The sequence below is a fragment of the Denticeps clupeoides genome, chromosome 18, assembly GCF_900700375.1.
Source record: "Denticeps clupeoides chromosome 18, fDenClu1.1, whole genome shotgun sequence".
Taxonomy (NCBI): domain Eukaryota; kingdom Metazoa; phylum Chordata; class Actinopteri; order Clupeiformes; family Denticipitidae; genus Denticeps; species Denticeps clupeoides.
In genome coordinates, this window is record NC_041724.1 from 4,920,207 (window position 1) to 4,934,029 (window position 13,823).

Below are 13,823 nucleotides of genomic sequence, written 5' to 3' on the forward strand. Positions count from 1 at the left end.
ATGCTGGGAAATGGTTTATTGTGGTTCCTTCCCATTGTCCAGTAACAAAGTGAACATTCAAAAGTTATGGGTCACTGTTTAACAGACCATGAAGTCATGCATTTCTGTGTTTTATGAGTTGTTGTTTTTCCCTTGTTTATCATTTGGTGTTTAGGTGTTTTTGTGAATGTAAAAAAAAATGTACTAATTTACTGTTCCATGTATTGTTTGTGATGAAAATATTATTGATATGATGACGTTAAATTCAGTATTATTTCATTTTGAACCTTTTGATATCAAATAAAACTTTTTAGTTGTCTGTTGTTCCATTATATTCGCACACCAAACGGCGCTGTTGCCCTTTTCACGTTTTTTAACCTCTTCGGCTGCCGTAGCTACAATAAACACGGAAGTCCATTCAAACCTTACGGATATGAAGCTCAATATTGTACATAAATGAGTATAGATATATTCCGTGTCTCGATTATATTCAAGCCGCCAATTTATTTGCTTTTAAGGCTTGTTTTGTGTGAGTCCGGCATTAAACGCGACGCCGGCTGCTGAAAGGGATTATGTGCCAGTCCATTTGACATTAGCTTCCTGTAACAACATAAAAAAAAAATAATAATCAGGTTTTAATTGTACTTGCTTTACGGCGTGAGGGGAATTGGGAGCACGGGCCACATGTCGCTACGCGAATGCTGTCGACCTTAGAAATACTCTTTATTGCCGTGAACGTTTTTTAGTCGGCGCCACCATGAAAGTGAGCTCGTCCGTTTTTGCCTCTCTCTGTCTGATATTGGAGTTGTTTGGCCTGGCCCTCTTCCTGAGGGGATTTTTCCCAGTTCCGATCAAGTCGTCTTTTTCGTCGAAGAGTAAACTTTCTGACCTGCCTGCTGAGCCGCTGACAGGTACGCGGCGTCGTCTGTTTGCGTTTATTTCAAAAGAAGGACAATTCCATGCGGACCTCTGTCGGAATTTTACTTTTAATTTTCTTGCTGATTTCATCAGTACAAGTACAATTCCCTGTGATCAAAACTGACTAATTTGACGATTGCTTGTTCTCTCAACCGCCTCATTAGGTTGGGGAAATACATAAAATGCATACATCCTTACAGTATGTGAAATTATTACATTATTTTAGGAAAGTGTAACACAAAAACGTATTTATTGTACATCTCTGCATGGTACTAAACTGTTCAGGTATGCTCTTATTCCGCCCACAGAAGAACTAGTATGTTAGACCCGTGTCTAATTCTGTTTGAACCTAGGTCAGGACAGGATCATTCTGTACAATCATTCTGTTTTTATTTACACATTTAAGTATGTCAATGAGATTAGGTTAAGTGAGGGAACCCCAAAAATGGACATGGCTGAAACTGACTCAAAACGTGGCTTGCTTCCAGGGACCAGTCCAAATGCATCCAAGGTTCCCCCGGCCTTGTTTAAGAGGGTCGTGGTCGTCCTGATCGATGCCCTCAGAGAAGATTTTGTGTTCGGGCCCAGTGGAAGGAAGTACATGCCCTACACCAGGCATCTTGTGGAGCGGGGGTCCTCACACAGCTTTGTGGCCAGGGCGAAACCGCCCACTGTCACCATGCCCAGGATAAAGGTATTTACATTTAACATTTACATTTAAGGCATTTGGCAGACGCCCTGATCCAGAGCAACTTACAACGTGCTTCCATGTTACAATCAATGAAGTGATCAATTCTGGTTCACTAGGACTCCCAACTATGAATACAATCTTTTTATTCACTCTGTTGTAGTTTCTATACATAAGTAAGACAATAAGTAGGTTACACGTTAATCTAAATATTCTCTAAAGAGGAAGGTCTTGAGCTGCCGTTTGAAAGTGCTCAGTGACTGAGCTTTTCGTACCTCGAGGGGAAATTCATTCCACCACCGAGGGGGCCAAGACGGAGAAGAGTCTAGATGAGTGTCTTCCTCGTACCTTCAGAGATGGATGGACCAGGCGAGCAGTACTGGAGGCTCGGAGTATTACATTTACATTTACATTTTAGCGACTTACAATGACAGGGACAGTCCCCCCATGGAGCAACTTAGGGTTAAATGTCTTGCTCAGGGACACAATGGTAGTAAGTGGGATTTGAACCTGGGTTTTCTGGTTCATAGGCGAGTGTGTTACCCACTAGGCTACTATCACCCTATATAGTATAGTATATATACAGGGAGTGCAGAATTATTAGGCAAATGAGTATTTTGTCCACATCATCCTCTTCATGCATGTTGTCTTACTCCAAGCTGTATAGGCTCGAAAGCCTACTACCAATTAAGCATATTAGGTGATGTGCATCTCTGTAATTAGAAGGGGTGTGGTCTAATGACATCAGGCTCTGAAAAGTAAAAAATAGTGAGATATCTTGCAGAGGGATGCAGCACTCTTAAAATTGCAAAGCTTCTGAAGCATGATCATCGAACAATCAAGCGTTTCATTCAAAATAGTCAACAGGGTCGCAAGAAGCATGTGGAAAAACCAAGGCACAAAATAACTGCCCATGAACTGAGAAAAGTCAAGCGTGCAGCTGCCAAGATGCCACTTGCCACCTGTTTGGCCATATTTCAGAGCTGCAACATCACTGGAGTGCCCAAAAGCACAAGGTGTGCAATACTCAGAGACATGGCCAAGGTCAGAAAGGCTGAAAGACGACCACCACTGAACAAGACACACAAGCTGAAACGTCAAGACTGGGCCAAGAAATATCTCAAGACTAATTTTTCGAAGGTTTTATGGACTGATGAAATGAGAGTGAGTCTTGATGGGCCAGATGGCTGGGTCTGTGGCTGGATTGTTAAAGGACAGAGAGCTCCAGTCCGACTCAGACGCCAGCAAGGTGGAGGTGGAGTACTGGTTTGGGCTGGTATCATCAAAGATGAGCTTGTGGGGCCTTTACAACTCCCAGTCCTACTGCCAGTTTCTGGAAGACACCTTCTTCAAGCAGTGGTACAGGAAGAAGTCTGCATCCTTCAAGAAAAATGATTTTCATGCAGGAAAATGCTCCATCACACGCGTCCAAGTACTCCACAGCGTGGCTGGCAAGAAAGGGTATAAAAGAAGAAAAACTAATGACATGGCCTCCTTGTTCACCTGATCTGAACCCCATTGAGAACCTGTGGTCCATCATCAAATGTGAGATTTACAAGGAGGGAAAACAGTACACCTCTCTGAACAGTGTCTGGGAGGCTGTGGTTGCTGCTGCACGCAATGTTGATGGTGAACAGATCAAAACACTGACAGAATCCATGGATGGCAGGCTTTTGAGTGTCCTTGCAATGAAAGGTGGCTATATTGGTCGCTGATTTTTTTTTTGTTTTGTTTTTGAATGTCAGAAATGTATATTTGTGAATGTGGAGATGTTATATTAGTTTCACTGGTAAAAATAAATAATTGAAATGGGTATATATTTGTTTTTTGTTAAGTTGCCTAATAATTATGCACAGTTATAGTCACCTGCACACACAGATATCCCCCTAAAATAGCTAAAAATAAAAACAAACTAAAAACTACTTCCAAAAACATTCAGCTTTGATATTAATGAGTTTTTTGGGTTCATTGAGAACATGGTTGTTGTTCAATAATAAAATTATTCCTCAAAAATACAACTTGCCTAATAATTCTGCACTCCCTGTAGGGCTGTGAGGTAGGATGGTGATACTGGCTTTGTAGGCCAGCATCAGTATTTTGAATCTGATGCGTGCAGCTACTGGGAGCCAGTGGAGGGAACGTAGCAGAGCGGCGGTGTGGGAGAATTTGGGAAGGTTGAAGGTCAGCATGGTCTGAACGTGTGACAAGATTTGCAAAACGAAAAATCCCAAGATCCAACATTAAAATTATGGCATGTAAAACAAACGTTTGCCTAACTCCCTGTAATTAAAATGAAGGTTAAAAACAGAGTTGTAATTAATGTGTGGTAGACATGTAGTGTTCTGTGTCTGCCAGCAGGTGGAGGTGCAGCATTCTGTGGGGAGAAAAATGAAAGGTGCAGTTGTCCAGGAACACTGCAGTGTCTTTTTAAAAGTCATATAACATTACCCACAGGAAACCACTACCCATTAAACCACCGGCTGTCAGGTCTTGGCTCTTCCCAACAAACTGGCCAATAATTTCTTAACTAGGATCAATGTTTCAGGGGCCACATTAGAAGTACAGATGCTCGGAGTTTGGCTCTCACAAACTCTTTTCTTTTCTTTGGATGTCTGACTGCAGATTACAGGTGTGTGCTTCAAAAGGTCTCTCGAGTGATCCCAGCTAAAATTTAAATTGCGTACAGGGAACAGACTCTAAAAGCATTTTTGAATGGAGAACGTCATAGAAGTTCTGGACGAATAATCTACATGTTTGACATTTACAGCATTTATCAGACGCCCTTATCCAGAGCGACTTACAATCAGTAATTACAGGGACAGTCCCCCCCTGGAGCAACTTAGGGTTAAGTGTCTTGCTCAGGGACACAATGGTAGTAAGTGGGATTTGAACCTGGGTCTTCTGGTTCATAGGTGAGTGTGTTAACCACTAGGCTACTACCACCCTAGTTTGACCACCCAGTTTGACACTCACAAAAATATTTGTGTAATTTGCACTGTATGCCAACTGTTCCCTCCAGCCAGTAACGTCTAGGTGGTTACATCTGAAATAATCCAAAAATGCTGAAACTGCAGGCTGACTTCAGGATCAATGGACGGCCCTTCATTCGACCTCGGATGCTACTCCTCAGGGTCTGCACCTGGGATTCCTTTCCCACGTCCTCTCATGGCACAGACACCGCAGCCAAACAAAGCCGTTGCCATATTCTGAAAGATGCTCAGACAAAGCCAGCAGCCTTGCTTTTGATCACGAAGGCCATGTCATCTTTAATTCCTTTCATCAGTGTTGGATTTCGGTTGAGGCCTGCGTGCCTCCTACCTCCTCCAAAGGCATGATTCGGTGGTTCGGCAGCAGTCCCATTTTATATCATTCCCAGGTGACATAACAAGAAAAAAGGCGATAAAATGCATAGTGTTAAAGAACAGTAATACAGCATTTTTTTTACATATATGTATTTACATAACATATTCAAAGTGCCGAAAATCCACAGTTATAATCCCCTGTTGGCTGTGTGTGTGTGTTTGTGTCTCATCGTGCATTTGTGTAAAATCCTGTAAAAAACATGGCCTGTGGCAAATGAGAATTTTTGGACCTTGCAACGTGTTTTTTTTTTTTTTTTTCTGACCAGATAGTCATCACTTGAGTTTATCTGAATTCACGCCGCATACCCATCTGGCAGAAACTCCACCTTAATAGACAGCCAGACGCTGAGCAGGAGGGAGGGGTGAGCGCTGAAGAGACTGTGACTTCTGATCAGGACTCTGAGGTTATCCCTTAAACCCTCAGCTGTGTCTCCTGGTTGCAAAAATGCTTGCAGAAAGTAGAGGAAAACACACACACACACACACACACAAAATAAACAAAAACTTCTCACCACACTTAAAAAGTTTCACTCAGATGCCACCTTGAGTCTTTCTTCCCCCCCGACTCTAGATAGGAACCCGTTTTGGGTTTTTCAGGTAATTTTACCTGTCTGTCACATGGCATGAGTACCTGATGTGGCGTGTGTGGGGAATGTTTCTCCCGGGAGGAAAAAACGTGGAACCGGGTAGAGAGTGAGGGCTGAGCAAACTGTAGGCGGAGCCTGAAGTGTGGTAAATATGGAGCTTCCAGTCCTGTCAGAATCCGATACCTGTTGCACTTTTATTTTTAAAATGCGGCTCACATGCAGCGCATGCATGCTCATATTTCCCCAGCTTTTCCCTGTCATGCTTTGCGGATGCCGTATAGGGTTTTTAATGTTGTTTTATGATTCCCCCACCATTAGAAGCAGATCTCTCTCTGTGATAGATGCGGCCTTGTGTGTAATTTCTAACATGGCCGTGTTTTCAGGGTCATGGTGAGAGTCCCACTCATTAACTTACTGGCTGCTGCTGGCAGCAGGGAGACCGAAGGTTCACCGCTGACCATGACATCAGTCCCTGTGAGGATCTCTGTGGGACTCTAGGTCTTGTTGTGTCAGTGAATAGAACTGTGTCCTAGCAATCATCTGCTGTCATTCCATTTGAGAATTTCATCCAGATTTGTTCTTTTTTTCTTTTCTTTCTACTGCTTAAAACACATGAAGGTGAAATGGAGATGACTTTTATTTCCCAGCATTCCCTCTGGGCTTTATGAATTCTGGTCCCGCAGATTTTGAAAGGCTCTGTGTTTCTTTGCTAGGTTCACTTTTTTTTTTTTTCTTCTGCATCTTTCTTGTTGCATGACAGATAGATATTGCTGGAGTTAAATGTACCGGCTACTACTGACTACTGTGTCCTACATGATGAAATCCTGAGAAATGGCCCTGTTGGGTTTTTTTTCTCTTTTTCTCCGTTCTCACCCAGTGATTGGCGATGTTGCAGTAGTGTGGATTTGGTATTTGATGTTTTGGTATGACTTGGAATACCTTTCGGATGCCATTCTGATGCACTATGTTGTTTTATCAGGCTTTTGCATGTAGTCATTGGATGGGTGTTTTTCGTCGACAAGGCTGGTGAAAATTTTGTCAATTCCCTGTTCGTTAAACGTCTCTTGAACTCCGTACGAAAGCCATGCAGCAATTTGCACAACCTATCCCGAAAGCAAGACATGCAAAATCCAATGATTTCCTGCTCCTCAATTCTAACCAACTGCACCTCTGAGCAGGGGGAAGGAGAGCTGCACGCCCGGTCTTCCACTTCAAAAGACACTTAATGTTATTCTTAGCTGTGGGAGTTGCAGAAAAACTAAGTATACGAATAAATCTGTGGGATCTCCACTGAGCTGAGCACAGTGGAAGAAGCTACTCAAGGGTGATGATGAACACTCAAACAGGTGTCAGATAGGCCACTACGATACCCAGGCCCCTCTCTGCCAAGATCCTGGTGAAGATACCGCTAACGCTGCCAAATTGTACTAATTAAACAGCATTTTGTCCAAATCAAATGGAGGTACTCGGTTATGAAAGAAAAAAAACTAGTGTTTCTTTATAGCCCAGCCCATACTGCCTCGTGGAGCCTGGATCATGCAGCGTTTTGGGGTTGAGGGTCTGTTACTGAGCCAACATTACTAATTGCGCTTTGTGATTTATCGACGGCAAAATCAGTAGGAGGTAAAATAAATAAATGACGAAATCAGTTTAATGAATGCAAGTCCATGTCAGGACTACGGCGGTGTGAAGACTTCTAATACATGCTCATACACAATACACACACAGTGTGTAGCCCGTGTGAGGCTGCCCTGGGTTAATTGCTTTGGATTCAGCGATAGGGGAAAGAAAACAATCACTGTAATTATCGCAAAGCCACCATGTACGCCAGCGTCGGGGAATCAAGCGCGGCGCCGTCGCTGACCGCGATGAAACGCCCTGATTATCGGCAGCCGGGGAGGGCCGAACCCTATGTGAAGCGGTAGAGATTGGGACTGAAGTATCGCCTGTCGGATTAAGCTGCAGTCATGCAGCTCACTTTAGAGACGGCCTTTTTGATCAGTGGTGCTCAGGGAACGCAGTTTTGTTATAAACGAGATGTCACTTCAGCTTCATGTTCTGACAGTGCTTCACAGGGTTCTTTGAAAAAGCAGCCATTCTTAAATTCTTAAAATCCAGCCTTTTTGTTATTTTAGTCCCCACCATTGCCGTTGCCCCGATGACAATGTCCTGGAAAATGTCCGTTATGTCAGTCAGTAGAGTAGGCAACAACAACATTTATTTTTTTTAAAGTGTAGTGATTGTCACATGTGATACACAGCAGCACAGCGCACGGTGCACACAGTGAAATCTGTCCTATGCAATTATCCCATCACCCTGAGTGAGCAGTGGGCAGCCATGACAGGCACCCGGGGAGCAGTGTGTGGGGACGGTGCTTTGCTCAGTGCCACCTCAGTGGCACCTTGGCAGATCGGAATTTGAACCGGCGACCTTCTGATTACGGGGCTGCTTCCTTAACCGCAAATCCACCACTGCCCCATAATCACATACAGTATGTCTCATACAGCTTTGACAGCCCTACAGTTGACTCTACCCACACTTGAACCTTTGGCACACAAGGAAAAACTCCACACAAAAATACTCTAGGAGAGAGAAAAAAGAAAGGAAGAATCCTTGGGAAGGAGTGATAGAGAGAAATACACCCTTCCAGTGTAGAGTGAGCCTGCAAATGGTGTCAGTGCAGGGTTGGTGATGATTTGTCCAATAAGAGAAAATGTTGTATAAGTTGTATATGTGGGAAAACTCCAAAGTGTAGTGTAACGCATTTGTCCATGTTTGGAGGTACTGGACAGTAGGTTTTAGTCCAGTGTCATGGTGTACATTACGTGTCCATTATGATGCTACTGGTCCATTTGAAGATCCCTGATGCTTTAGTTACATTTACATTCCCCCCGGGAAACTGGGTCTTCTGGTTCATACCCATTATGGTGGCGGCTGTGGTTGCCAGGAACCAGGAATTATCTGCTGGTCTCTTTACTGGAGTCTGCCGGTGGTCTGTGCGCTTGATTCCTTGATTCCTCTGAGACAACAAACAGAAGCAGTGGCAGACGGTGGCATCGTACGACTGATACTGAAATATGTTGTTATAGTGGTATATTTGTGCAACATTGGCATTAAATTCACCTAACTAAGGTGAATTTAACACTTTCTGTGTTTGACTAGGTGACTGTGTAATTAAGTGGACTGTGTCTGGGACTTTAACAGAAGGCCAGAGAAATAAGATGTGTTTTTAGTTTAGAGACTGTGTCTGAGACTGTGTCTGAGTCCGGGTCATAAATAACTAAGAGTTCACTCAGGAGCGAGACCATTAAGAGCTTTATAGGTCAAAAGTAGGAATTTGTAGTCAATCCTAAATTTGATGGGTAGCCAGTGCAGTGACTTTAAGATTGAGGTGATGTGGTCAAGTTCCTAGTTATAGTTATAACTCTGGCTACAGCATTCTGAACTAGCTGGAGTTTACTCATGCACCTACTAGAACAACCAGACTAATGCGGTGCAGTAATCTAACCTTGATGTGATAAAGGTTTTCTGCATCGTGCATTGAGATGAAGTTTCTTATCTGTGCAATATTTCTAACGTGAAAGAATGCTATCCTTATAATCTACAAGCAAATCGAATGAGTGTCCTGCATCAATGAGGACACCTAGACCCTTTACTTCTGTATTTGGTGAGATAGAAAGGCTATCCAGAGTTATGAATTACGTCTGGCTTCTTGAGGCCCAAGTACAAGAGCTTCTGTCTTATCAGGGTTTAACAGAAGAAAGTTTGTGAGCATCCACTGTCTAATGTCTTTCAGACAATTATTCTGTTCTGTTCTCTATTCTGTTCAGCTGCTACCTTGTCTGGCATTGCTGATAAATACAACTGTGTGTCGTCAGCATAGCAATGAAAGCTAATACCATGTTTGCGAATGAACATGTTTCAGGAAAATGGCAATGGACCTAGGACAGAACCTTGTTTAACACCAAACTCTACGAATCACCATTGGTGTCCACAAACTGATACCGACCAGTCCGATATGGTTTGAACCATATGAGGGCTATTCCGTTAATCCCAACAACATTCTCTATTAAGTCAAGGAGAATAACGTGATCAATTGGCCTCAGCACTGTTGTGTTAAAGGTCATGATCTTTCTGTCAGGCACTCACCACCGGCAGCATCCCCGGCTTCATTGATGTGGTGATGAACCTGAACTCGCCTGTCCTTCTGGAGGACAACCTCATCTGGCAGGCCAAAGCGGCCGGCAAGAAGATCATCTTCTACGGGGACGACACGTGGGTGCGTCTCTTCCCGAAACACTTCATGGAGCATGACGGCACAACCTCTTTCTTCGTGACTGACTACACGGAGGTAAAAATAGTCGAGAAAATTTGTCACTGTGCACTTGTTCACTTAAACCTATTACTAATTAAGCAAATGGATTGGAGCAATGACGGTTATGCTCAAAAACTATGTATATGATTTTTGCTGGTGTTTTTTTTTCTTTCTCATGGCATTATTTGGCAGCCAGGGATGTTTGTTTTTGTTAATATATAGAATTTTATCATTTTGAAATTGGCCCTGGTTTTATGTACACATTTCAAGTTAATTGACTCATTGGTGTTCTTTCTTTGTTGTAGGTGGACAACAATGTCACTCGTCACTTGGACAGCACGCTGAAACGGGATGATTGGGATGTCCTGATCCTGCACTACCTGGGACTGGACCACATCGGCCATATCAGCGGACCCCACAGCTCACTCGTAGGGCCCAAGCTAGTTGAAATGGACGATGTTTTGAAGAAGATCCATACCTCCCTCATCTCGAGGGTAAGTGTTGTTTATGACTTTTCAGTGAAATGCTTGTACAGACAGATCACGATTCCCCACCTTAACACCTAAAACCCTTTATAAAGCAGGCTTACAATGCAGTTCTATGGAATAAGCCATTTTTGAATCTCCACCGGATGAAAGTGTAATAGCGATTTTGTGATAAATATGACAAATTGATAACATTCCATTTAGCTGAATCTTTCTCACCAATTTCAATTTACCACTTCCAGCTTTCTGTCTTTTTACTTCCTTTCAAAGTCAATTGCCTTTTATCTGTCTGTCTCCCTTTTTATTATTATATGCAGCAAACTAAGACTTCCTGACCCAAATTAAGACAGGGCATGATTTGGGGACTTTCTCCTGCCTTAGTAACAACTGTGTTACCGCTGTGGCGTTGCAAGCAACAAATTGTTTCGCTAGTTTATTCTTTTTTTTTTTTTTTCTTTACTAATTCCCTGCAGCACAAAAACATTACAAGGTGACTGATCTTTCCCAGCAAAAGCTTTCGTATTTCCTGGAAAGGGGGGGACTTCCCTGTGTTTCAGCAGTGGACAGGTTTAGTTCTGCCCTACTTTACACCCAAAACTGTTTTAATATTCATTGCCATGTAGAGAAGATGGCTCTACTGAGGGTCAGAGGTTAATGTGCAGAGTGGCTCTCAACCCAGGTTTAGGGATGGCGTGTCATATCGGGTTAACAGTCACCACAGTATGGCTATAAATTATCTGGAAATGTCAGTGTCCAGTCACAAACTGTGGAACCAGCCCATAAAACTAAGCAGAGCTCTGTCCTCACTCATTGTGACCAGGGCTCTTAAAAAAAACACTCACCTGCTGTGATTCATGTTCCACCTAAGTAATGCAAATCCTGGTGCATTGTGCTGTTGAAATGTTCTATTTTTTGAGACAGGGATACTGAAATTGATATGGATCCTTCCCAAACCATTTTTCCTGTGCCGTGCGCTTCTTGTTAACTCCTCGGTGGTTAGACGATGTCCCATGGGTGAGGTTCTTGACTTGTCATCAGGTCACCTCTTGGTATGAGATTTTATTATACTGCAACCTACACCCACTGCCATGAGCAGACCATGCATTATGCAAACAATGTGTTTATGCAGCTTTCCAGACAGAACGTGGGCTGCCTGTTTGGAAGAAACTTTTTTCCTGCTACTGAGGTCGGCACAGGTAGCGTCTGCTCCATCCATACAGTGCATGTCTCTACCACCGTTCTTATTTATGAATTTTGTTCATTTAAGGCCTGATAGCTTTCTTTTAATTGAATTGAAAGTGATTGTTTTTACCATTGTGATACACCCTACAGCATGTTAGCAGCAGGCAGCCATACAAGGCACCCAGAGAGCAGTGTGTAAGGATGATACCTTGATCCAGCACACGTTCTGAATATAGTAAAAAATAAAATGTATGCCTATTGGTGATCAGTTTTATTGCTATAATGCATATACATGCATTTTTCTCCCTCTAGAACTGTTTGTACAGATATAGACCCTCATTCTTTGGTTCCAAAAAGACCAAAGACAAAATGCTTTATTAGAAATTGCTGTTATTACACATTCAGCATATCACAAAAACACAACACAGTAGATCTTGAAGAATGGTTTGCTGATGCAGACGCTGACCATGAGCAAGTGTTTCATTTCTCACTGTGTTTAAAGCCCAATATAGCACACTTTCATCACCACACCTAGAATCTCCCCTTCTCTGAGCAGGCAGATAAACCCAGTAGTATTTTACAACGGAATGCTTTGAAATTATTGATGCAATTAGACATCCTTCTTCTCTCATTAGTAAGATCTTCACAGATTTTACATATAGGAGACGGTCTTAAGAAAAAAAAAATCCTTTATTGATCTGGGGGGCTTTTGAATGTAATTCATACTTTAACTATTACCACAACATCATTTGCAGTATTCCTACTTGATGCTATGAAAGCATTTTTTATGGTAGAGTGAGTAGATATAGTCAAATCTCAGGAATTGCAGAGTAAAAATGAACCCACCAGCAAATGCGCCTACTGCGCATTGGTTGACCACTGACGTGCCAATGAGCAAAGTACCGTTCCCACACTTACTGGCTGCCCACTGCTCCCTCAGGGGATGGGTTAAATGCATGGACCACATTTGAGTGTGTCCACTGGGTGCTGTGATATGGTGTGTCACATGTGACAAATAATCACTTTTCACACTATATCAAATAGGAAATTTAAGTCTAAATACTGTTTCACTTCATAACATAACATAAGTTCTGGCCTGACACATGTCCCACACAAGTAATACAAATCTTGTTGCTAAGTCAAATGTTGGTACCTTTTCTCTACTATTTTTCAAGAGGTAACATGAAACAGTGTCCAAATGAACTTAACAGCTATGTTGTTTCAGATTCATAAATCAACAGTGAGCTGTTTGAAAATATATAATATTAATATAGAATAATATTTACTTTTATCCCTTTATTAGCGGACAAAGGTGATTATAAATTATTTATGTCATTTATTGGCTTTATCTTTCGTTGGTTTCTTGTAAATCATTGATTTCTTTTAAATACAGAAAAAGCTGTACACGTAAATGTTTTTCTGTGTGTTCGTGTGTTTGAATGTACTGTAGTTATTGTTGGGGCTGTTGCTAAGCAACATCAGCGAATCAGGCAGGTATCAGATGCTGATGACTGCTAAAACCAGGTAAATGAGGCAGAGCGATATGCGATAACAGCACTTTTATGCTTCTCAGCCAATCACACTGTGAGGCTGGAATTCTAGGATGACTATTTCCGACTATAATAATTCAGAGCTGGAGGGCTGCATTTTAAACGAGGTCTGTTCATCTGTGAGGGTTTGTAAGATGTGAGCAAATAAAGGTGGGAAGAGTGGGGAGGGACATGATTAATGTTTTGGTAGCGCTTGTCCTTATAAGAATCTCACGCTCTCAGGCGTATTTGGTTCTGGAGGCAGGTGAAGCTAATTCAGCCACTTCACGGAGAATTTCCCCGGGCAATTACTGATGCTGCAGGCTAGTCTGAAGCCCAGATAATCTACTTCGCAGACTCAATTTTATTACATGCAGGTAAAAAAAAAAAACTAAAAGTAAATAACAGGGTTCCCACAGGTCAGGGAATTTCTGGAATATCTGGGAATTTCAGTAAAGGCATTTCAGGGAAAGTCAGAAAATTTTATCATTTGGGTGCAAAGTCAGGGAATGATCAGGGAATTTGTTAATAGCAAATAGTGCAGTAGCCAAAACCTGATGTGTATTTATGCGTCTTTGTTCCCAGTGAGCGTTTTTGTTTTGCTCAAAACCTCTCTCGCTCTTCATATTACATTCTAGAGCACAAAACCTTTGCAAAGCCTGTGTTGACATATGTCCTTACACTTTCTTACACTTTTCTGGTTTTCTGGTTTTGGTTTGAAAATTAAGAATTTAACGACTGGCTTACCCAAAGGGTGATGGAGTTGAGGTTTTGGTCT

At 42.3% G+C, this 13,823-nt stretch overlaps 1 protein-coding gene across 2 annotated transcripts in view; it reads left to right on the forward strand.

Moving 5' to 3' along the window:
- Positions 1-375: 375 nt before the first annotated feature.
- Positions 376-13,823, forward strand: part of pigg (phosphatidylinositol glycan anchor biosynthesis class G (EMM blood group)) — a 67,634-nt gene continuing 54,186 nt past the window's right edge. For both annotated transcript variants that reach the window (XM_028960308.1, XM_028960309.1), the window contains exons 1-4: positions 376-890; positions 1,386-1,591; positions 9,676-9,885; positions 10,155-10,343. In XM_028960308.1, the coding sequence (XP_028816141.1) occupies positions 737-890; positions 1,386-1,591; positions 9,676-9,885; positions 10,155-10,343 (759 nt within the window). In that variant the 5' untranslated portion in view covers positions 376-736. The remainder of the gene's footprint in view (positions 891-1,385; positions 1,592-9,675; positions 9,886-10,154; positions 10,344-13,823) is intronic.